General features: G+C 45.3%; 1 protein-coding gene across 3 annotated transcripts in view; it reads left to right on the top strand.

Annotated features, from left to right (window-relative positions):
- The window catches only part of LOC138818491 (E3 ubiquitin-protein ligase ARIH2), a 51439-nt gene extending 27835 nt beyond the window's left edge, over positions 1-23604 (top strand). For all 3 annotated transcript variants that reach the window (XM_070009410.1, XM_070009411.1, XM_070009412.1), the window contains 13 exons: positions 3491-3558; positions 7876-7939; positions 9961-10111; positions 11915-12036; positions 12603-12712; positions 14155-14272; positions 15336-15386; positions 15480-15501; positions 17215-17366; positions 17724-17867; positions 19492-19560; positions 21041-21124; positions 21325-23604. In XM_070009410.1, coding sequence (XP_069865511.1) covers positions 3491-3558; positions 7876-7939; positions 9961-10111; positions 11915-12036; positions 12603-12712; positions 14155-14272; positions 15336-15386; positions 15480-15501; positions 17215-17366; positions 17724-17867; positions 19492-19560; positions 21041-21124; positions 21325-21396 — 1227 coding nt within the window. In that variant the 3' untranslated portion in view covers positions 21397-23604. The remainder of the gene's footprint in view (positions 1-3490; positions 3559-7875; positions 7940-9960; positions 10112-11914; positions 12037-12602; positions 12713-14154; positions 14273-15335; positions 15387-15479; positions 15502-17214; positions 17367-17723; positions 17868-19491; positions 19561-21040; positions 21125-21324) is intronic.
- The last annotated feature ends 1794 nt before the right edge of the window (positions 23605-25398 follow it).

The following is a 25398-nucleotide window of genomic DNA, read 5'->3' as shown; positions in this document are numbered from 1 at the left end:
TAGGGGGAAGTAAGTGCCAGACATGGCAGAGACTTTGTGTTTCTAGAACCATCCAATGTCTCTGCTACAGTCTTTTTAGAAGCCAAGACAGAAAGCAGTGGGTATTGCTGGGTGTTGCTGCCCGTGTGTGTGTGTGTGTGTGTGTGTGTGTGTGTGTGTGTGTGTTGCTGGGTGTTGCTCCCCGTGTGTGTGTGTATTGCTGGGTGTTGCTGCCCGTGTGTGTGTGTGTGTGTGTGTGTGTGTATTGCTGGGTGTTGCTGCCCGTGTGTGTGTGTGTGTGTGTGTGTGTATTGCTGGGTGTTGCTGCCCGTGTGTGTGTGTGTGTGTGTGTGTGTGTGTGTGTATTGCTGGGTGTTGCTGCCCGTGTGTGTGTGTGTGTGTGTGTGTGTATTGCTGGGTGTTGCTGCCCGTGTGTGTGTGTGTGTGTGTATTGCTGGGTGTTGCTGCCCGTGTGTGTGTGTGTGTGTGTGTATTGCTGGGTGTTGCTGCCCGTGTGTGTGTGTGTGTGTGTGTGTGTGTATTGCTGGGTGTTGCTGCCCGTGTGTGTGTGTGTGTGTGTGTGTGTGTGTGTGTGTATTGCTGGGTGTTGCTGCCCGTGTGTGTGTGTGTGTGTGTGTGTGTGTGTGTGTGTGTGTGTGTGTGTGTGTGTAATCAATCAGGAGAACAAGGCAGCAAGATTGTAAGCTTGAGGGCAATCAGGGCTTCATAACAAGATGCTTAAAGAAGTGAGGTTGATGGGCCACATTGTACACGTGTGTGGAAATATCGCAATGAGCCAGGCACTGGTGGCTCGCTCGTGCCTGTCATGCCTGTCTGAGGCTGAGATCTGAGGCTCGTGGTTCAAAGGCAACCTGGGCAGGAAAGACCATGAGATTCTTATCTCCAATGAACCACCAGAAAACTGGCCAAAAACTGTGGCTCAAAGTGGTAGAGCATTAGCCTTAAGCAAAAAGAGCTTAGGGATAGCACCCAAGCCCCAAGTTCAAGCTCTATAACTGACCAAAAAAGAAAGAAGGAAAAGAAAGAGAGAGAGAGAGGAGAAAAGGAGGGAGGGAAGGAGAGAAGGAATACGGAAATGGACAATCCCTGAACTTTAGTCAACTAATGTACTTATATATATATATATATTTTTTTTTTTTTTTTTTTTTTGGTCGGTCGTGGGACTTGAACTCTGGGCTCTGTCCCTCAGCTCTTCAGCTCAAGGCTAGTGCTCTACCACTTGAGCTATAATGCCACTTCTGGTTTTCTGGTGGTTCAGTGAAGATGGGAGTCTCACAGACTTTCCTGCCCGGGCTGGCTTTGAACCACGATTTCTCAGATCTCAGCCTCCTAAATAGCTAGGATGACAGGCATGAGTCACCAGTGCCTGGCAAGCACTGATTTTAAGATTGAGCCCCACTGAGTTTATAAAAGACAAAAAGGTTCTATCAAGTTCATCCAATACCATTATCACTGTCATGTTTTCAAAAAGACTTTGTAACCCAAAGGAACATTTCAACAGTTATTTAAGCCAAATGTCTGGTCTCCTTTTTTTCTTTGTCTTTTTCTTTTTTCATTTTGTGATAATGGTCTATTGGGATGAATTGAGTGCTATAATTAAGGAAACTTAGGCCTAAAGTATTCATGGGCCATAACTAAGAAAATACTTCAGCCGGGTGCTGGTGGCTCACACCTATCATCCTAGCTACTCAGGAGGCTGAGTTCTGAGGATCACAGTTCAAAGCCAGCTGGGGCAGGAAAGTCCATGAGACTCTTATTTCCAATAAACCACTAGAAAACCGGAAGTGGTGCTGTGGCTCAAGTGGTAGAGCGCTCCCCTTGAGCTGAAGAGCTGAGGGGTAGCGCCCGGGCCAAGAGTTCAAGCCCCATGCCCGACCAAAAACAAAAACAAAAACAAAAAAAACTTCAGCAATATACATGAAACCTTTTATAGGAGAGAAATAGAAACTCATGCCCCAAGTGCTATAAGCTGTCTTACGTATGTATGTATGTATGTATGTATGTATGTATGTATGTATGTATGTATGTATTTTTACTGGTCCTACGGCTTGAACTCAGGCCTAGGCTCTGTCCCTGAGCCTCCCTGTGCTCAAGGCTAGTACTCTACCACTTGAGCCTCAGTGCCACTTCCGGTTTTTGAGTTGTTAATTGGAGGTAACAGTCTCCTGGGGACTTTTCTGCCTGAGCTGGAGTTGAACTACGATAATCAGATTGCATCTTTCCTGAGTAGCTATATTACAGGATGAGACACAGGTACCTGGCCCTTAATTTATGTATTCTGGTAGTAATAATAGCAGTAATATGGTTTAAATTTAGGTCGTTGTGCTTGCTAGGGAGATTCCTTACCACTTGAGCCACTTCCCTAATGCTTTTTTGCTTTTAGTTGTTTTTCAGATATCTTCTCACTTCTTGCCAAGGGCTGGCCTGGTCCATGGCTCTTCTACTTGCTTATGCCTCCCTTGTGGCTATGATGCCACGAGTGTTCCACCATGCCTGGTTTATTCTGTTGAGATGCAGGAGAAGGGGTGTGAAGGCCCAGGCCGACTTTGAACCTACAATCCTCCTGATCTCCGTAGCTTGAATTACGGGCATGTGTCACCATGCCTAGTTTGCTACATGCTTCTTCTTTAACCTAATTTCATTTCAAGCTCTCGTTTTTTGTTGAACATTTATCTCTAATATTTTACTAATACATATAACCTGGTGGTATATTTGTCCTCTATCATTTCCTCAGGAGGAATATACAGAGATAGAATGGGTTGCATAAAGCACCTTTTAATTTTCTTTAATAATCAGTACCATGTGCTGTAAATATGGTCAAAGGTTGTCCACAAATTTTTAACTTTCAATTAGAATTTGTTGACTAGCACTCTACCACTTGAACTACAGCTCCACTTCCTGCTTTTTTGGTAGTTAATTGGAGATAACAGGTGTTCTTATGGGCTTTCTTGCTGCTGCTGGCTTTGAGCCATGATCCTCAGATCTCAGCATCCTGAGTAGCTAGGATTATAGGCATGCATGGCCCAGCAGAATTCATGGCTTTTTTTTTTCATAGACTTTTTATTTGTGTGTGTGTGTGTGTGTGTGTGTGTGTGTGTGTGTGTGTGTGTGTGTGTGTGTGTGTACACATACGTGTACTTTTTACAAGGATTGCAAAGCTGAGAGACTTCTTCTAAGTACAAGACCTTAAACTAAAGGCACACTTTGCTTAAACAGGGTACCAGCTTGTCACTTATTGTAGAAATGGTGGTTTTGCATAAATTCCCATTGGAAGTTTCTTAATTGTCACGGAATGGTCATTTAATGAAAATAAAGTGATCCATAAAATCCACTAAGATTGTAAGAATGTGAACTTACTTGAGAAACCAAGAGAAAGAATTTGGAAATCAAGCTTGGGCCTGGCAAAGATGTGGATATATGTATTTTTCTTCCATTGGAGCACTCTATGAAGAATTACATTTATAATTTGGTTTTTTTTTTCTTTTTCCAGGTATCTCATTCAGTTGCAAAACTTATATTAGTTAATTTCCACTGGCAAGTCTCAGAGATATTGGACAGGTAAGGTGCTTAGAATAAAGGTGATTGCTGAGAACCCTTTCTGTTTGCCCACCCACTACTGATTATTATTTACATTTTGGAATATCTTCTTCCAGTCTGCATTATTACATTTGCAAAAGACTACTATTTTTTCATGTGTGACTTTCTATACTTTCTTCATACCACTTGTTGGAAAGCAAAACTCATTCAGCTCTTCTTTGCCATAGCTAGATTTTTTTGGGCGGGGGGGGGGGGGGGTTCGGTCATGGGGCCTGAACTCTGGGCCTGGACGCTGTCCCTCAGCTCTTCAGCTCAAGGCTAGCACTCTACCAATTGAGCCACAGCGCCACTTCCGGCTTTTTTCTTTTTGCTTATGTGGGGCTGAGGAATCAAATCCAGGGCTTCAGGCATGCAAGGCAAGCGCTCTACCACTGAGCCACTTCCCAGCCCCTCCATGGCTAGATTTTAATCTGTGCCCTTGTAGATAATTTTTACCAATATCTCCACTCATTTCTTTTGGAAATTTGAAAATTGTGTCACGATTGGTATGTGAAATATCACCTTTAGAGAAGGCTGGTCAGTTTACCTCTACCACTTCTCTGCCAGTAGAGGATTTGAGTATCTCTCACACCTCTTCCAGAACCAGCATTCTTTTTATTTTTGTAGGGCTGAAACCTGGGGCTTGGGTGCTGTCCCTGAGCCTCTCTGTGCTCAAGGCTAATGCTCTTCCACTGGAGCTACAGCGCCACTTCCAGTTTTTGAGTGGTTCATTGTTGATAAGTCTCACAGGAACTTTTCTACCCAGGCTGGCTTCAGAGTAGGATCCTCAGATCTCAGCTTCCTGAGTAGCTGGGATTACAGGCGTGAGCCACCAGCATCTGGCAGAAACAGCACTATTGAACAAGATGATTTTAGTCCCAATATGTTTTGGAAAATTCTCAGAAAGAGAGCTTCTTCCTTCTCTTGCATCCTCTGGAGCGATTGCTGGTATTAATATCCTCAGAGGGGCTGGGAATGTGGCTTAGTGGTAGAGTGCTTGCCTAGCATGCATGAAGCCCTGGGTTTGATTCCTTACTACTACATAAGCAGAAAAAGCTGGAAGTGTTGCTGTGGCTCAAGTAGTAGAGTGCTAGCCTTGAGCTGAAGAGCTGAGGGACAGCACCCAGGCCCAGAGTTCAGGCCCCATGACTGGATCCCCACCCCCCACCCCCAAAAAAATCTGTCTGTTATCTGTCTGTCTGTCTGTCTGTCTATCTGTCTATCTAAAATGTGTGTGTGTTGTGTGTGTGTGTGTCTGTGTGTCTGTGTGTCTGTGTGTGTGTGTGTGTGTGTGTATGCTCAAAGGCTGTATATACTCAGAGGCAGATGACTGTCTAGCTCAGTGTTTCTCATCTGCAACTATTTAACATTTGGGAATGGATAAATCTTTAGGGGGCTGCTCTGTGAAGTTTGGCAGCCCTGGGCTCCACCTACTAGAAGTAATAATAACCAGCCCCCAAGTCCTTGACAATAAAAATTGTCTTCAGATGGTATGTGTTAGATAAAACAGCTACTCAGAAGGCTGAGACCTGAGGATCGCAGTTAGAAGTCAGTGTGGGCAGAAAAGTCCACATGAGACTTTTTTTTTTTTGGGTCCGGTTGTGGGGCCTGAACTCTGGGCCTGGGCATTGTCTCTCAGCTCTTCAGCTCAAGGCTATCGCTCTACCACTTGAGCCACAGTGCCACTTCCGGCTTTTTTCTTTTTGCTTATGTGGTGCTGAGGAATCGAACCCAAGGCCTCAGGCATGCAAGGCAAGCGCTCTACCACTGAGCCACCTTCCCAGCCCCCCACATGAGACTCTTTATCTCCAATGAATCACTAGAAAATCAGAAGTGGCACTGTGGTACACACACACACACACACACACACACACACACACACACACACACACACACACACACACACACACACACACACACACACACACACACACACACACACACACACACACACACACACACACACACACACACACACACACACACACACACACACACACACACACACACACACACACACACACAGAGTTTGGGGTACAAAACTAGCAAGTAAATCTGTTCTAGTTACCATTTCTGCCCATTCTCTGTGTGGTATCATTTCATTTTTCCACAGAGGAAGGTGTTACTGTTTCTTCTTTAGACTAAACACAACTGAGTTGGCCATACCAGCTGCTCTACAAAATTAATAAAGGGAAAATAATTTTCTGGTTTGACTACATTTCAAAATTCTGCACTCAGGAACTGACTGCATTTGAATAGAATTGCAGATGAACTTCCCAAACTGTCCAAAACTCTAGAACCACAATAGGGTATTTTTGACCATCAAAACTCTCTTAACATTATGTAAGAATAGAGATTTGAATAGCAATGATATTTTTTTCGGGGTAGGGGGTTGGGTCCAGTTGTGGGGCCTGAACTCTGGGCTCTTCAGCTCAAGGCTAGCACTCTACCACTTGAGCCACAGTGCCACTTCCGGCTTTTTTTTTCTGCTTATGTGGTGCTGAGGAATCGAACCCAGGGCCTCATGCATGCAAGGCAAGTGCTCTAACACTGAGCCACCTTCCTAGCCCCTTGAATAGCAATGGTATTTGGAATGTGTGTTTGACAACTAGATAAATACAGCAGGTGCCTAAAAAAAGATAAAGTGGCTCATGCTGGTAATCCGAGCTACCCAAGAGGCTGAAATCTTAGGATCATGGTTCAGAGCCAGCCTAGGCAGGAAAGTCCATGAGACTCTTATTCTCCAGTGAACCACCAGAAAACCAGAGGTAGCACTGTGGCTCAAAGTGGTAGAGTACTAGCCTTGAGCAAAATTGCTCAGGGACAGCAGCACCCAGCCCTTGAGGTCAAGCCCAATGACCAACAACAACAAAAGAACTATCCAAAAAGTGGGACTAGTGGGTGCCCGTGGCTCACCCCTTTCATCTAGCTGCTCAGGAAGCTGAGATCTGAGGATCACAGTTCAAAGCCAGTTGGGGCAGACTCTTATCTTCAATAAACCACTCAGAAAACCAGAAGTGGTACTGTGGCTCAAGTGGTAGAGTGCTAGCCTTGAGCTGAAGAGCTGAGGGGTAGCGCCCAGGCCCTGAGTTCAAGCCCCACGAGCGACCAAAAAAAAAAAAAAAATTACCAGAGGAATGTCTGATTAGAGGGTTTTTTGTTTGTTTGTGGTTTTTTTGTTTTTGCTTGTTTGTTCTTAAAGCTGGGCCCTGGTAGCTCGTGCCTGTAATCCTAGCTACTCAAGAGGCTGAGATCTGAGGATCAAGGTTCAAAGCCAGCCCAGGCCAGAAAGTCTGTGAGACTCTTATTTCCAGTCAACCACTCAAAGGCCAGAAGTGGAGCTGTGGCTCAAGTGGTAAAGCACCAGCCTTGATCATGAAAGCTCAAGGACAGTGTCTAGGCCCTGAGTTCAAGAATAAATAAATAAATAAATAGAACACTAATCCTTTGCCAGTTTGTACATAGGGACACACACAATTATCATCTAGTTTATAACATAGTTTTTCACTTACTAATGTCTTTGAATAAGTTTAAGTACTTAAATGGAGCATAATTTTGTATTTTCCATTTGCTGGATCTTAAAGATGCCTCCTTTGTTTTGAAGATATAGAGAGATATTACCTATATTTTCAAAACTAGATTTTAAGCAGATTTGGCCCTGTAATCCTAGTACCTTTAAAGCAATGTTGCTTTTCTTTCAGTGCCTTGAACTCAGGGCCTTGCATTTGATCAGCTTTCTTGCTCACAGCTGGTGTTCTATTACTGGGAGCAATGGCTCCAGCCTGGCTTTTTGCTAATTAAATAGGGGAACTTTTCTGCCTGAGCTGAGTTTGCGATCCTCCAGCTCTTGGTCTCCTCAAGATATGAGCTTACCAAGACTCAGGTATAAGAGTTACTTGTCTCTAACCAATTGGTAGCTAAAAAAAATTGAAAAAATTCTTTGTACTCAGATAAAAGCTCTGTGAAGAGGTAAAGATTTTTTTTTTTAATTTTTTTTGGGGGGTCCGGTCATGGAGCTTGAACCCTGGGCCTGGGCGCTGTCCCTTCAAGGCTAGCGCTCTACCAATTGAGCCATAGCATCACTTCCAGCTTTTTTATTTTCTGCTTATGTGGTGCTGAGGAATCAAACCCAGGGCCTCATGCATGCAAGGCAAGCGCTCTACCACTGAGCCACCTTCCCAGCCCGAGGTAAAGATACTTTCATGCGATCACATCCTATGGTGTTTTATCATGTTGCTGTTTAGAAGTAACAATGTCTTTACTTTCTAGTTCCCTTTATTTCTGCTTTTTGTTTTGTAGATTCAAGTCCAATTCTGCTCAACTGCTCGTTGAGGCTCGAGTTCAGCCTAACCCGTCGAAACATGTGAGTGTTGTCCTATTTGAGAGACTCCTTTGGTTGTGCATGTGCGTTTGCTGTGGCTCCCTATGTCATGAGCACCATCTTCACTCTGCTGTCTAGGATGCCTCCACATACTTGTTGCAGGCATCAATCTGCCTTTTCTATTATAACTAGAAGTTTTAGATTAGGGATGTTGCTCTGTGATAGTGCACTTGCTTAATGTGCATGAGACTCTGGGTTCAAGTCTCAGCACTGGGGGGAAAGAATTTCAACTCTGCTTGTGCCTAGAATGCTTAGACTCTGTCCTCCATTTTTGCTTCTAAGAATGAAAGTTACCTTAAAAGACTCAAATCTAAGTCATGGTTTTTACAAAGCCCATTTTCTGTGACCACTTTCCTCTAAAACTCCTTTTTTTGGGGGGGCGGAGGGGGGGGTCAGTCATGGGGCTTGAACTCAGGGCCTGGGCACTCTGAGCTCTGTCATTCATGTCTAACACTCTACCACTTTGAGTCACAGCACCACTTCCAGTTTTCTGGTAGTTCACTGGAGATAAGGGTCTCATGGGCTTTTTTGCCCAGGCTGGCTTTGAACTGTGATCCTCAGATCTCAGCCTTCTGAGTAGTAGGATTACAGGCGTGAAACACCAGTGCCTGGCCCTCTTCTGTCCTTTTACATGTGTGTTCTATTTATTCCTGTATTTACTTACTTATTTAATTTCCTTTTTCCTTCCTTCCTTCCTTCCTTCCTTCCTTCCTTCCTTCCTTCCTTCCTTCCTTCCTTCCTTTTTCTTTCTTTCTTTTTCATTTTTCTCTTTCTTTGTCTCTTTCTTTCATTCATTCTTTTTTTCTCTCTTTCTTTCTCTTTCCTTCTTTCTTTCTTTCTTTCTTTCTTTTCTTTCTTTCGTTCATGCCAATCCTGGGACTTGAACTCAGGACTTGGATGCTGTCCTGAGCTTTTGTACTCAAAGCTAGTGCTCCAGCTTATTGAGCCACAGCACCATTTCTGGCTTTTTGGAAGTTAGAGATAAGAGGCTCACAGATTTTTCCTGCCCTGGCTGGCTTTGAACCACAATTCTCAGATCTCAGCCTCCTGAATAGCTAGGATCACAGGCATGAGCCACCTGTTCTTCTCTTGACTACCATAGGAATTATATTCTGATAATACAGAGCAATTCCCTTTGTACTTAGGAGATGAACATTGTTTGAATAATTTTGAATGAGGATATATGATAAGTGCTCTTATGATTGTGAAATGGGGCTTAGATCACCAAATAAGTTCTGCACCCTTAGGAGAAAAGTTTCTAAACGCATACTATGTAAACAAGAGAGTACAGTCATTGTCCTCAACTTGTTTTTCTAGTAAGTCAAAACACAGCTGAAGTAAATTTATTACATGGCGTTTTTCCATTGGCTTGTAATTTTGTTTTGTCTTTTCTTTTTTGGTACTGGGGATTGAACCCAGGACGTTGCACTTGCTATGCAAGCACTTGCCACTGAGCTACATCCCAGCACTGGCTTGTAATTTTGGCTCAAGTCCCCAGATTGTCTTTGTCTACCAGTCTCTGTAGCATGATGTAGATTTTGGAATTCAAGGTTTGCAGTTCACATCCTATACAATTTCCTTCCTTTTCCTTCCAAGTTCATTATATGGGACATCTCTTTGGTAAGAACTATAATAATACTTTGTCGTTTGGGTATATTGATGCAAAAAACCACTGTATGACAAATAAAACAGCAGTGTAGACCTGGCCTCTAAGTACTGAGGCTGGGTTTATAATTCTTTGGGTTTTTTTTTTCTGTTTTTTTTTTGTTTTTGTTTTTGCCAATACTGGGGCTTGAACTCAGGGTCTAGGCATTGTTCCTGAGCTTCTTTTGCTCAAAGCTAGCCGCCCTACCACTTGAGCCACAGCACCACTTTCGGCTTTTTCTGTGTATGTGGTACTGAGGAATTGAACCCAGGGCTTCCTGCATGCTAGGCAAGCACTCTAACACTAAGCCACCTTCCCAGTCCAATGTATAGGTTTATGGTTGTGCCTTTCTTTCCAGGTCCCCGCAGCCCATCCCCCTCACCACTGCGCAGTGTGTATGCAGTTTGTACGGAAGGAAAACCTCCTCTCTCTGGCTTGTCAGCACCAGTTTTGCCGCAGCTGCTGGGAGCAGCACTGCTCAGTACTTGTCAAAGATGGCGTGGGTGTAGGTGAGTCTGACCCTGAACTATTTTTTGTTGTTGTTGGTCATGGGGCTTGAACTCCTCAGGGCCTGGGTACTGTCCCTGAGTTTTTTTGCTTAAGGCTGGTGTTCTACCCGTTGGAGCCACAGCTCTACTTCTGGTTTTCTGGTGGGTCATTGAAGATGGAGTCTCAGACTTTCCTGCCCAGGCTAGCATTGAACCATGGTTTTCGGATCTGAGCCTCCTGAGTAGCTAGGATGAAAAGGCTGAGGCACCAGCACCTGGCTGACACTGAAATTTTTAAAATTAACTAATTAATTAATTTTGCTATCCCGGGGCTTGAACTCAGGGCCTGGGCACTGTTCCTAAGCTTCTTTTGCTCAAGGCTAATACTCTACCACTTGAGCCGCAGAGCCACTTCTGGGTTTTTCTGTTTATGTGGTACTAAGGAATCAAACCCAGGGCTTCATGCAGGCGAGGCAAACACTCTACCTCTAAGACACATGCCCAGCCCCAACACTGAACTTTTAAAAGGCTGACATAAAGTGTTTGTCTTCAACTCTGCCTTGCCGTGTACTCAAGTAAACTAAATATTTTCTTTAAAGAGAAAGGTTTTTCTTGTTGAAACTAGTGGTTCCCAAATACATCAGTCCACATAGGGGCAGAGTTTTCCCCAGTCCTTAGCAAATTGTGACGGTTAAAGCTCTTACAAATACTAGTGTGAGTAAAGGCTATCTTCGCTCACTTTTTTTTTTTTTTTTTTTTTTGGTGAGTCCTGGGACTTGAACTCAGGGACTGAGTGCTGTCCTTGAGCTTCTTTTTTGCCCAAGGCTAGCTAGCACTCCATCACTTGAACCACAGCACCACTTCTGGCTTTTTCTGTGTATGTGGTGCTGAGGAATGGAACCCAGAGCTTCATGCACGCAAGGCAAGCACTCTACCACTGAGCCACCTTCCCAGCCCCCAGAGAACTAACTGCCTTTTAATCTGTGTGGCGTGTGTTGATTCCACACTTGGCAGCCATACCTTCAAAATCCCCGAGAGTATTTTCTTCTGTTTAAGCAATTGTAGCATAAATCAAATTTGATGATGAACAATGACAATATTTCTTACAGTATGACTTGAATGATATTGAAATTAATTGGTAGCTGCAAAATCTCAGTGTGCTAATGATGTTCATATGCATATGACATTAGATATCACAAAATTAGGTTGTCAGTCAAGAATGCTTTATATGCCTGGAGATATAGCTCAGTAATAGAGCACATAAGCATGCGGAAGGCTCTGGGTTTAAATCCCAGCAGTATGCAAACAATAATACCCTGTAGAAATGATTTTGTTATTTAATTGATTGTGGTTTTTTTTTTTTTTTTTATCGGTCGTGGGGCGTGAACTCTGGGCTTGGGCACTGTCCCTCAGCTCTTCAGCTCAAGGCAAGCGGTCTACCACTTGAGCTACCTCGCCACTTCCGGTTTTCTGGTGGTTTATTGGAGATAGGAGTCTCACGGTCTCTCCTGCCCGGGCTGGCTTTGAACCGCGATCCTCAGATCTCAGCCTCCTGAGTAGCTAGGATTACAGGCGTGAGCCACCAGCGCCCGGTGATTGTGTATTTTACACACACACACACACACACATGTGTATATATTTTTGGACCAATATCTTTTATGGTATTGTTATGAAAATATGTTAATTTTTCTCCTCTCTGACTATATTTTGTTGCTTCAAGATTGTCCTGTATGGAACCTGTTTGTTAGCTGAATCTGGTAGGCAATCATATTGTGTTGTATTTTCTACAATACCATTAGCCATCCACTTGTTTCTGTTCAACAGGAGTCTCTTGTATGGCTCAGGATTGTCCCCTCCGTACACCAGAAGACTTTGTGTTTCCGTTACTTCCCAATGAAGAATTGAGAGACAAATACAGGCGCTACCTCTTCAGGGACTATGTGGAGGTATGACCAGCCACGTTTTTCTGCCCTCTGTCTTCCTGGGCCTACCTTCTATCGATGGTCACTATATTGCTTACTTTCTAGCCAAGGCTATAAGTCAGTGAAGAATATAGTAGACCTTGGAGTCAGACAAACCACTGTTTAAATCACAGATCCATTGCTCCTTTGGTGTGTGACCATTAACTCATTAATTTACCTTTCTCAGTCTTGGGTTTTCTTCTCTAGAATGAGCAGATTTTTTTTTTTTTTTTTTTGCCAGTCCTGGTACTTGAATTCAGGGCCTGGGCCTGTCCCCAAGCTGCTTTGGCTCAAGGCTAGTGCTTTACCACTTGAGCCACAGTGTTGATTCTGGCTTTTTCTGTGTATGAGGCACTGAGGAATCGAACCCAGGGCTTCATGCATACAAGGCATGCATTCTACCTCTAGGCCACGTTCTCAGACCCCACCTGGTCCTTTGATAGAAGTTATCAGCTGGATGAGCAGAAGGTATTTAAGCACTCAAGGAAGAAGTCTGCTGGGAAGCCACAGTTAGGAGTTCTCTTTACTGTTTCTCCTTGGTGTATTCACAGAGTCACTACCAGCTCCAGCTGTGCCCTGGTGCAGACTGCCCCATGGTCATCCGGGTACAGGAACCTAGAGCTCGTCGAGTGCAGTGTAATCGGTGCAACGAGGTCTTCTGGTAAGAATGAGTCTTGAGCAGTCTTTGAGCCCGTGCCCTGTCCTACAAAGCACCTTGGTATTCTGCTTGAAGGCAGAGCTGAGAGAGATGGAGTCTCAGTCTCCCAAGAGCATTCTGTTCCAAGTGGGAAAGTTGGTGACCCGCATTTCATGTTCCACACAGTGTGTGCTCATTTCTGTGTCTGGAGAGAAGGAATTGTACAGTTCTTGGAGACTGTTTATATTATTCATGGCCTACTGGTTTGATAGAATCACTATGCCTATTAATCCACACACAAGTCACTATGTTTGAACTTGAATTTTTTTGTTTTTGTTTTTGTTTTTGTCAGTCTTGGGACTTGAGTTCTGGGCTTGGGTGCTGTCCCTCAGCTCTTCAACTCAAGTCAAGTGCGCTACCAGTTTGAGCCACAGCACCACTTGCAGTTTTCTAGTGGTTAATTGGAGATAAGAGTCTCACAGAATTTCCTACCTGGGCTGGCTTTGAACCAAGATCCTCAGCTCTCAGCCTCGTGAGTAGCTAGGATTACTGAGTAGCCAGTGCCTGGCTTTTTTTTTTTTTTTTAAACTTTTTTGTTGTTGTTTGTTTTTGGTACTGGGGTATGAATTTAGCCTCATTTGCTCTCCTACTTGAATTATACCTCCATCCTAGCTTTCTGCTGGTTATTTTGGAGATAGAATCTCTTGGACTTTTCTGCTCTGCCTGGCTTTGGATCTCAGTCCTCCAGATCTCAACCCTTCAGAGTTGCTAGAATTAGAGTCATGAAGCCCTCAGTGCTTGACTTCCCCCACTCCCCTTGGCTAATTTTTACGAAATTCACAAGTGAATTATATTACTTGAGGTTTTCTCCATTCATTGAATATTATGGGCATGGCTAAAATTTATCAAAGGATTACCAGGTGGCAGGTACTTCTGAATCACTTTCCCTGCATTATCCCAAATTGTGTGTGATTGGCTGTCATCATCTTGGTATCCTAGGTAAGGAGAAGTATGGCAGAGTCATTATTTATGTCCTGATCTATTCTAATTGTGCTTCCTAGAACACACATGCTAGAAGTTCAGAGAACCTTTATGATAATTTGGGTATGTGTACATATTTCCTACATTTCAAGTCCCTTTGGCAAAGGAATTGGTGGTCCATCGAAAGTTAAGGACTAACACAAAATTATTTATTTATTTATTATCAGTCATGGGGCTTGAACTTTGGGCCTGGGCTCTGTCCCTAAGCATTCCAGCTCAAGGCACATGTTCTACCACTTGAGCCACAGCATCACTTCTGGCTTTTTCTGTTTATGTGGTACTGAGAAATTGAACCCAGGGCTTCATGCATGCTAGCAGGCACTCTACCAATAAGCCACCATTCCCCTCCCCTTAGAAAGAAAATGATTAAACATTAAGACCCTGCCTTAACTATTAGTTGAATATTTTCCTTCTCTGATTTTAAGTTTCAAGTGTCGTCAGATGTATCACGCCCCCACGGACTGCGCTACCATCCGCAAATGGCTCACGAAGTGTGCAGATGATTCGGAAACAGCAAACTACATCAGTGCTCACACTAAAGATGTAAGGACTGTATGTTACCTGCCATGGTTCTGCCCTCAGTGCTGCCCAGGGCCTTCGGACAGACTTGGCACAATTAGTGGCGATTCATCTAGACTGCCTTGGGTGCATTTATCTTAATAAATTGTAAAATATTTTGACCCAAGAGAGAGCTAATTGTGGGAACGGGGAGTTGGGGGGAGGGGGGTGTCTCTAGTTTTTATTTATTGTCTATCGGCCTTAGCTCTGGGAAGAGAATGGTTAATATCCATATCTCGTGAGTAGTAATGCTGTAATGTAAGCCTAGTCTAGTCCTGCCCAGTTCGGTTTTGAAGCTTGCCATTGTACCCCGTGCCAGTCACTCAAGTCAGTGCCCTCTCAAGCACAGCTGTGACCATGATGTCATTCTGTATAGCATCTGCATTGCTGCCTGTAAGTAGCTGGCCTTTTTGAAATGAGAGAAAGGAGCCTTTGGAGTCATTTCCATGCCCCCTTCCGGAGGCCAAAGTCTAAGCAAGCTGACCAGGACTTAATCCATGGTGGTAGTACTTTTTTTTTTTGGCCAGTCCTGGAGTTTGAACTCAGGGCTTGGGCACTATCCCTGAGCTACTTTTGCTCAAGGCTAGCGCTCTCCCACTTGAGCCACAGCACCAGCTTTTTCTGTGTGTACGTGGTACCGAGGAATTGAACCCAGGGCTTCCTGCATGCTAGGCAAGCACTCTTACCACTAAGCCACTGTCCCAGCCCCAGCTCTGGGTTCTTCTAGTCATCTTCCCCAGCAGGCAAGCTTTCCTGCTGAATCAGCTGGGGTTTAATCTGAATGCCTTAAAATGGCAGGGACATATGGTGGAAGACTTAGTGGGGCTCAGCTGGTGCTTGAATTAGTTCAAAGCCAAACATGCTGACCTCATTTCCTTGAATTGCTCTTCCAGCCTCAGCGACCTGCCACATTTAAGTGGGATGTTCCTCCCCAGAAGTGCTCACACGATGAGCTACTGAGCATGGGTGCCAAGAGCTTTGTGTAATGTGTCTTAGAGCCCGCGGCCTGATGGTGTGTGAGCCTAACGGCGCCCTTCTGTCTCCTCAGTGTCCCAAGTGTAACATTTGCATTGAGAAGAACGGAGGCTGCAATCACATGGTGAGCAAGGAGCCTGTGCGCTTTGCATGTGTGACATATGAAGCCTTGGGTCAGCATGCTCATAACGTGTTCTCTTCTGTTTCCCTCTGACAGCAATGCTCCAAATGTAAACATGGTAAGTCCCAGGCCTGCCTGGGTATGATCCGATTGCTTGTTTAGTGAATTCTTTTCTAGCACAAGGCCAAAACCAAAGGGGAGCCTTGGTTGCTTTATGGTCTTCTTGCCAGGTAAGTCCCAAGGGGAACGAGATAACCATTGGAAGCCCGGCAGGTGGCTCACGCCTGTAATCCTTTGTAATCAGAGTGCTTGTGGCAAGGTTCTGGGCAGTTCTAAAATAGTGACTCTATAGGGGCAGAAATAAGATAGTGTGAGGGTCGTGATATATTTCGTCATTGAGGTCCCATCGTCTGTGTGTGGGAGGGTAATATACAATATAGAATAGTACAGTAGGCACAGATACAGTTCAAAGACAAAGATAACATTGGTAACTCATGCCTCTCTATAATCCTAGCTACTCAGCAGGCTGAATCTGAGGATCTAGGTTCAAAGCTAGTCCCAACAAACAAACCTGAGAGTCTCTTATATCCAATGAACCAGCAAAAAGCTGTAACTAGAGCTATGGCTGAAGTACTAGAGTTACAGCGATGACTAGGGAAAAAATGCTGAGAGCACAAGGTATAGAGTTCAAGCCCCTGTTCTAGCACCATATATAATGTATATATGGAACATACGTATATATTTCGAGAGAGATTTCCCCTTCTCCCCTTTAAAAAAAGAAAAATCTGTTCCCAGCTTCATGCATAAAAATCTTCCTAGTAATGATAAACAACTAGTGGAAGGATGGAAGGTGACAGGAGAGTAATCTGTGGACGGCATATGTATTCTAGATGGCCAAGTGAACCTCATTTGAACAAAGTCCTCTCCTCCTTTTTTTTCCTTTTTTTTTTTTTTTTGGTTGGTCATGGGGCTTGAACTCTGGGTCTAGGTGCTGTCTCAGCTCTTCAGCTCAAGGCAGGTGCTCTACCACTTAAGCTACAGCGCCACTTCCTGTTTCCTGGTCAGTAATTGGAGATAGGAGTCTCATGGCCTTTGCTGCCAGGGCTGGCTTTTGAACGGGAATCCTCAGATCTCAGTCTCCTGAGTAGGTAGGATTATAGGTGTGAGCTATCGGCACCTGGCTTTTTTTTTTTCCTTTTTAATGCTAGGAACTTCGGGCATTGGACTTGCTAGGCAAGCACTTTGCCACTGAGCTGCATCCCAGCCCTTGAACAAGTTTCTGTTTTTCATAATGGCATTGACTTAACAGACTAGTGACTTTTTTACAGTCACTATGTGTCAGTGTACTCAATGGAATGAAAAGAACCCAAGGGTCACTGGCTTCCAGTCAACAATAGGCTGTAGGGATCGTAAGGTATGACAGGATTGAGAGTTGTTATATACTCCATCTGCAAAATGGTACCCTTGAGAAGTTCTCAAGTGGGGTGTCTTCATCCCACTGCTTTGCCTGTGCTTCAGAAAAGCATGGGATTGCCTTTTTTTTTTTTTTTTAATGCCAATAGTGGGCCTTGAACTCAGGGCCTGAGTGCTGTCCCTTAGCTGCTTTTGATCAAGTTTAGCACTCCATCATTTGAGCCACAGCTCCTCTTCTGGCTTTTTGGGGTGGTTCATTTGGAAATAGGAATCTCATGGCCTTTTCTGTCCCAGCTGGCTTCAAATGTCAATCCTCAGATCTCAGCCTCCTGAGTAGCTAGGATTACAGGTGTAAGTCACCAGCACCAGGCTGGGATTGTCTTGGTAGGGTAAATGACTCATCTTCTGTTCTCTACAGACTTCTGCTGGATGTGTCTAGGGGACTGGAAGACGCATGGCAGCGAGTACTATGAGTGCAGTCGGTACAAAGAGAATCCTGACATTGTCAACCAGAGCCAGCAAGCCCAGGCCAGGGAAGCCCTCAAGAAGTACTTGTTCTATTTTGAGAGGGTAGGTGTGCCCTCTTCTATGCCTGCCCCTCCAATATAGTCTTCCTGTTGGCCAGCTGAGATAGGATGACTAGTGTTAACTGGTAGCCAAAGCCAACCCATACACATGATTGTCAATGAGTAGAACTCCCACAATGCCCGTGGTTGCTTCCAGTATGCATGGGACTTTCAGGCTCTTTAGGGCAACCACAGCAGATGGGGAAGAACCTGGTATTCGAATGATGAATTGAAGGACAATGAAGGGCCAATAGACTTTCCCATCATTAGGGCAGTCTCTGGTCACGCCCTGCCAACCAAGGTGTCTGTCTTGAACTCCAGTGTAGATCTCTGTATGTTTCCTTCCTTCATTGCCTTGTAGTGGGAAAACCATAATAAAAGCTTGCAACTAGAGGCACAGACATACCAGCGGATTCATGAGAAGATTCAGGAAAGGGTCATGAACAATCTGGGAACTTGGATCGACTGGCAGTACCTACAGAATGCTGCCAAGCTCTTGGCCAAGGTATCATCTACCCTGCTGACCTCTAGGGTGAGAGACCCCATCTCTGATAGGTGGGGGAATTTGGCATTCTACATAGCCCTGCATGCTTCTGTTCATGGATCCACATTTCCCTGTGTGGGTTTACTAGAGGACCCAGCCCAGGGATATTTCTTTCTATTTTTGTATTATTGGTCGGTCATGGGGCTTGAACTCAGAACCTGGTCCCTGTCCCTGAGCGCTTTTGCCTCAAGGTTAGCATTCTACCACTTTGACCCACAGCTTCACTTCTGGTTTTGTAGTGGTTAATTGGAGATTGGAAGCTCACAGACCTTTCCTGCCTTGGCTGGCATTGAACTACGATTGTTAGATCTCAGCCTCCTGAGCAGCTAGGATTACACGTGTAAGCCACCAGTACCCAGCTCCCAGTAGGATTTCTTTTTCTTTTTTTGGGTCCGGTTGTGGGGCCTGAACTCTGGGCCTGGGCACTGTCCCTTAGCTCTTTGGCTCAAGGCTACCCCTCTACCACTTGAGCCACAGCCACTTCTGGCTTTTTTCTTTTTGCTTATGTGGTGCTGAGGAATCAAACCCAGGGCCTCAGGCATACAAGGCAAGCGCTCTACCACTGAGCCACCTTCCCAGCCCCTTTCTTTCTTTCTTTCTTTTTTTTTTTTTTTTTTTGTCGGTCGTGGGGCTTGAACTCTGGGCCTAGATGCTGTCCATCAGCTCTTCAGCTCAAGGCGAGCACTCTACCACTTGAGCCACAGCACCACTTCCTCCCAGTGGGATTTCTAAGAAGAATGTCCCATTGTCTGACCGTAGGAAAAACTAGAGCGTTTTTCTCTTGTTCCCTTTCTGGATTACTTGTCTTGGGGCACATGGTGAGATAGATATGTAGACTCCGATGTCCACCTCTAGAGGGGAAAATCATGAGGTAGCTGCTGGTAAAAAGTCAGTTTAAAAAAGGAACAAGGAGCCAGGCATCAGTGGCTCATACCTATAACCCTAGCTTCTCAGGAGGCTCAGATCTGAGGATCATGGTTCGAAGCCAGCCCAGGCAGGAAAGGCCATGAGACTCTTTCCCCTAGAAAACCAGTAGTGACACAATGGGTCAAAATGGTATATAGCATTAGCCTTGAGTAAAAAGAGCTCAAGGACAGCGCCCAGGCCCTTAATTCAAGGCCTCCCTCCCTTTCCCCCCCCCAAAAAAAAGGAATGGAGTATGTTCTGTGACCATTTTTTTCCCCCCATATCCTCTTCTAGCTTACCCTTTCTTTAGTTTGCTCTCATTTCTTTCTCTTTCTTTCTTTTTGTCAGTCGGGGGGGTGGGGGGGCTGGAACTCAGGCCTGGGCTCTGTCCCTGAGCCTCTTTTGCTCAAGGCTAGCGCTCTACCACTTGAGCCAACCACCACTTCTGGCTTTTTCTGTTTATGTGGTTCTCAGGAATCAAACCCAGGACTTCCTGCATGCTAGGCAAGCACTCTACCACAAAGCCACCTTCCCAGCCCCGTTGCGCTCATTTCTTTAAGGCCCATATCTAGATCCAGGTCAATTTTGCATGGTGAGGTTAAGAATTCTAAGAGCCACCTGAAATGCAGGTCAGTTAGAATCACAGTCACAAGTTCCTTTTCTTCTCTCCTATTTGCAGTGCCGATACACCCTGCAGTACACCTACCCATATGCATACTACATGGAATCTGGCCCCAGGAAGAAGCTGGTAAGTCAATGTAATCTGTCCATTCTGTCTGACAGCTTCAGAGTGCCCTTACTAGCAGGGGAGAGGGGAAAACAAAACTGCCTAGTAGCAAAATTTCATTTGTACTCTGGACATACGCAGTGTCTATCTCAGTGAGCTACGAATTGGCTTTTTGAAAAGATCTATGACCACAGCCCTCCCTGCCTTTGGGGAAATGTTCCACATTTACCTCTTGAAGCTACCTGTTTTAGTGGTGGTGGTGGTGGTGGTGGCAGCAGCGCTGGTGGCTCATGTCTGTAATCCTAGCTACTGAGGAGGCTGAGATCTGAGGATGGAGGTTCAAAGCCACCCTGGGCAGGAAAGTCTCTGTGAGACTTATCTCCAAAAAACCACCAGAAAACTGGAAGTGGTGCTGTGGCTCAAGTGGTAGAGCACTAGCTTTGAGCTGAAGAGCTGAGGGATAGCTCCCAGACCCAGAGTTCAAGCCCCATGACCAACAAGAAAAAAACAAATATAAACAAAAAGCAAAACCAACTGGTTTGTGTGTGTGTGTGTGTGTGTGTTTGTGTGGTGTGTGTGTGTGTGTGTGTGTGTGTGTGTGTGTGTGTGTGTGTGTGTGTGTACACATGTCATGAAAGATATATGCACGTTCAGTATTTTATTGTTGGAACAGGATTTTTTTGTTTTGTTTTTTGTGATTATTTCATCATTTGCTATTTACCTGACTGGTAAATGGTCGTTTTTGTTTTTTTTTAATGGTTGCATAAATGATCCATTATAATTGTTATAGTATCATTCATTTGTTGTTTCTGGTATTCACGGTTGTAAGAAACCTTGAGGAAAACCTTTGTGCATAAAAGCTTTTCTCCTTTAGCTGCATAATTACTGTCAAATGGTTTGATTTCAAAGGCTCTTGATTTGTAGAAGGGTTTTAAAAACAAAGAAAAATGATTCAGGCACTGGTGGCTCACACCTATAATCCTAGCTACTCTGGAGGCTGAGATCTGAGGATCACAGTTCAAAGCTGGCAAGGGCAGGAAAGTCTCTGTGAGACTCAGTCATGGGAACTCTGGGCCTGGGTGCTATCCCTCAACTCTTCACCTCAAGGCAAGCGCTCTACCACTTGAGTTTTCTGGTGTTTAATTGGAGATAAGAGTCTCATGGACTTTCTTGCCTGGCCTGGCTTTGAACCACAATCCTCAGATCTCAGCTTCCTGAGTAGCTAGGATCACAGGCATGAGCCATTGATGCCTGGCTAGGTGGAGCATTTCTTTCCCTTGGCTGTTAAGTTCTTTTACCTTTGGGGGGTAGAGGGCAAACGTGACCTTGCCCTCCCCCCCCTTGGTAAGACTTTTGTGTGGACTGCATAGTGTGTACTGAGACAGTGTGAGGACTGTGGCTAGCTCATGCGAGCCTGAGGTGCTGCATGTGCCCCTCCATCTGCAGGCCCTGCCCGGCTACAGCCCCCTCTCCTTTTGACACTCCTGCTCTACCCATACAGTTTGAATACCAGCAGGCTCAGCTGGAAGCTGAGATCGAAAACCTGTCATGGAAAGTGGAGCGTGCAGACAGCTATGACAGAGGGGTAAGTACCTGCTGGCCTCTCGCAGGTAACTGGTGTGGCAGCTGGTGACACAGGGTATTGGCATGTGTACGGGAAGCTAAATGCTCAGGAGGGTGGGAGGAGCTTCAGACCTGGTGGGTGTGGCTTTACTTCCTTGCTGCTGCTGCTGCTGCTGTGGGTCCTGGGACCATGCAAACCCTCCTGTCACCTCCTTTCTGCAGGACCTGGAGAACCAGATGCACATAGCAGAGCAGCGGAGGAGAACCCTGCTGAAGGATTTCCATGATACCTAAGCTGGGCATGACCTGCCGGGGTGAGCAAGATGTAGGTGTGAGGTCTCCCAGCCGCCATTACTGCATGCTGCAGGCTCTGCCTTTCACAACCCCAGGAAAGAAGACAGCCAGGGCCCCAACTCCTGAGAGACACTGGCAACCACACCTCCTTTAGTCAATTTTGTTTTCTCATCTTTTTTGCTTTTAGTTTCTACCAGGGTCGAGGTCATGTTGACTTTGCCTCTTTTTTTTTTTTTCCCCCCCTCAGGACTTTTACATCCTCCTTGGATGATTGATTGTTGGGAGGGAGGGAATGTTTGTTTTCTGAATGGCTACTCATAGTATTAGATCATTACAACTTATGTAATTTTCAAAGGTTATACAATTAATTATACACACACACACACACACACACACATACACACACAAAGGCAAAGCATAGGATAACAGAGCCCTTTTTAAAAATAAATTAAATTGGCATTGGAGTGTTTTACCCTCTAGCTATTTTCCTTAGAATGTTATTATAGGCTGCCCACCCACCATATGTCAGAATGTCTAGCCTGCCAGGGGCATCCCTGGTGGCCTCTGCTTTCCAGCCTTTGGCCCCCAAGCTGGAAGTTCTGTGGGAAAAACCTGGGTGGCCTAGCGAGGAATTGAGTTGGCCTGTATAAATAGGCATGAAGCATGGAGTCACATTGTGCTTCGTGTCTTGGCCTGAGCAGCGAGGAGACAACACAGGAACAGGATTTTCTTCTAATGGGCTCATCTCTATTCTTGGAAAGTAAAGTTTACCTGAGTTTGGCTGAGGCCAGAAGCCATGGAAGAACATAAGTGGGCTCTGTGGCCTCCCCATGGTAGAGGACACAGGTTTAGCAAGGTGCTTCCTTTGTTCTTGGTTGGCCCAAAGGAAATTGGCTTTACCTTGGGTCCCTCCTTTTGTGCCAGTATTCAAGGGGTGAAACTCTGACCATGGGTCACATAAGGGGTCAGAGTGTGGCATAACCCTCTTAGGGGCCTTGACCTTCCTGGCTCTAGAGCTAGGATTGCCCAATTTGTTTTCATGCTGCTTGGAGCTAGGGTGGCGGTATGTTCCCCGCCTTACTTGGTTCCAGCTGTCAGAAGACCCAACCTTTAGAGTCTGGAGTCTTTGAAAGATCAGGAGAGTCCTTGTTTTGTAATCCCAGTACCTCCTTACTCAAAGGAACTGGCCTGAGGATAAGGGATCGCTTGTACACAAGTCATGTGCAGAAGAACGAAACAGCTTGCCTGGTGGGCCCGTCCTGTCTTGAACCTGGTCCTCTGGGCCTTGGAAAAGTTAGATCTGTGATCTCTGCGGTTTCCATGGCTTTGTTTCGTGCCTCTCCCTCTGAGACTGGCCCAGCAGTCTATACTTGACAGGGTCTCCTTCCCCTTCGAGGAGAGCCTATAGGGAAATCTGTGAATATTATCGTTGCGATTCTTTGATATTCATAACACTTTTCACCTCCAGTCAACCATTTGCCAGGTACCACGTGAGCTGTACAACAAAGTCATTCTCCAAGGCAGAGGACAGTTGTGGCGGTGTTTATGGCCAGCCGCACATTCCCTTTCTCCTCAGGTTTTTGTCTCTTCGTGTCATCCCCCAGCAAAGGGAAAGACTGTGGGGTAGATTGGGAGAACAAGTTAGAAGGGTAGCAAACAAACCCAAAAGTGTGGGGGGCGGGAGACTATGGGGGTGTCTCTTGTGAACAGAGTGCCTGCCACAAGGTCCAGAGGGAAATAGTGCTATGTCAACACCTGGACTTTTTGGCCTTGGGCCTCTCCCATGAAGTCCTTTCTGTGGCTCCAGCGTGACCCAGGACCCTAGTTACAGCTCTGCATCGTAAGTCACCTTTGGGCATTTTCTGGACTGCCCAACTGCCATCTTCCGTACTTCCATCAAGCTGTGAAGTTGACTATTGGGAGTTGCGGGAAACTGAGCCCAGAGCTGCAGCCTGTAGCCTGTGGAGATCTGCTTCTGTCGCCCCCCAGTGGCTGTCCTTTGTTAACATCATCAGGAAAATGGGAAGATCAAGCCGAACTACTTTTTTTTTTTTTTTTTGCCCTGCCAAGGGTAGAAGAAAAACACAAGTGTTTTATGAATTTATCCAATCTCTTTTGTTTTTCTTCCAAGAAAAGTGAATTGAGGCAATGTCATCTGCTCCAAGTTGAGTGGTTTATTCAAAATAAACTTAAATTTCTGATTATAAAGATGTGTATAGTTTTCTTTCAAATAGTCCCAGGTACCCCTCTGAGCCCCCAAAATGGTCTGGCCAGTGAGAGCCCTCTTGTTGTCATCTTTGCCTTCTGGGGAGCTGTGAAAGAAGTATCAACTCTCCTTGGGTGCAGGCTGAATTCTTCACTGCCTTTTGGGTTCCAGGCTGGGAATGTGGCTTAGTGGTAGAGTGCTTACCTAGCATGCATGAAGCCCTGGGTTCAATTCCTCAGTACTACCTACACAGAAAAAGCTAGAATTGGCTCTGTGGCTTAAATGATAGAGCGCTAGCCTTGAACAAAAGCTCGGGGACAGTGCCCAGGCCCTGAGTTCAAGCCCCAGAACTGGCAAAAGAAAAAAGGCCTCGAGTCCCTCTACCCAGACATGGGGATAAATAGGAGGGGGCCATAACACCCTAGGGGGCCTGAGGGTTATAAAGACACAACCTGGGACAGAAGTATAGATGGTCTAAATCTAGGTGGTTAGGTGGTCTAAATATAGATGGTCTATCAATAGTCTAAGCACTTAAAGGGTTTGGGTTCTGATTTGTGTTGTCAGCGATGTCAGCAACTTTAGTGGTAAGAAGCTTGGGGGTACTGTGAAAACTCCAAAATGGTAGATATTGTGCAACTGAAGCTAGCTAGAAATTTCACACCCTGCTTTAATTCCTCAGGTGTAACATGTCTTGTGCTTATAAACAAGGACAGGGTCTACCCTTCAGGAGCCTTTAGCCCTTGAGGGATGAGTACTTTTTTTATTTGGTCATGGGGCTTGAACTCAAGGCTTGGGTGCTGTGCCTGAACTCCTTTACTCAAGGCTAGCACTCTACTACTTGAGCCACAGCACCACTTCTGGTTTTTCTGGTGGTTCACTGAAGAAGAAAGTCTCACAGACTTTTCCATTTTGTGGTGGCTTGAACCATGATTCTTAGATCTCAGCCTCTTGAGGAGCTAGGATTATAGGCATGTGCCACCAGCAACAGGCTACTAATAAATATTTTTACTGGATAGCAAGACCAGCAACAGAAGCACCCAGGAATAAAGCCATCTGGACAGATGAGTGGTCAGACAGGTCAGGACATTTGTGCTATACTCTTGAAGATCTTCCAAATGAGGAGACAACAACTAGATTTCCCATGTACATTTGAATGCCATGTTTTATGCCAGGCTGCATTTTGGGCACTGGATATAAAGTCAATCAGGGCTGAGAATGTGACTTAGTGGTAGAGTGCTTGCCTAGTATGTATGAAGCCCCAGGTTCAATTCCTTAGTACCACATACATAGAAAAAGCCAGAAGTGCTGTGACTCCAGTGGTAGTGAGCCCGCGTTGAGCTGAAGAGCTCAGGGACAGCACCTAGGCCCTGAGTCAAGACCTAGGACTGCAAGAGAAAAAAAAAATATATTGGCATCTGACCACTATGTCCTCATATCCCATTTGTGTGTGTGTGTGTGTGTGTGTGTGTGTGTGTGTGAATCCAAGTTTAATTTTCCTTGGGTGTGATGGGTGTGTTTCTGAGCTGTAGACAAACCCCTCCTCTTCCTCCTCCTTTTTATTGCAGTCTTGGGGCTTGAACTCAGGGCCTGGGCACTGTTGGTGAGCTTTTTCTGCTCAAAGCTAGCACTCTACCACTTGAGCCACAGCACCACTGCTGGCCTTTTCTGTTCATGTGGTACTAAGGAATCAAACCCAGTGCTATTTGTTTTTGTTTTTTGATTTTGTCTGTCATGGGGTTGAATTTTTGGCCTGGACACTGTCCCTTCACTTCAAGGCTAGCACTCTACCACTTGAG

Source organism: Dipodomys merriami, unplaced genomic scaffold (genome assembly GCF_024711535.1).
Source record: "Dipodomys merriami isolate MVZ:Mamm:240054 unplaced genomic scaffold, mDipMer1.0.p SCAF_767, whole genome shotgun sequence".
Classification (NCBI taxonomy): domain Eukaryota; kingdom Metazoa; phylum Chordata; class Mammalia; order Rodentia; family Heteromyidae; genus Dipodomys; species Dipodomys merriami.
The sequence above is the reverse complement of the archived record's forward strand: the minus strand, read 5'-3'. Positions and strand labels throughout refer to the sequence as shown.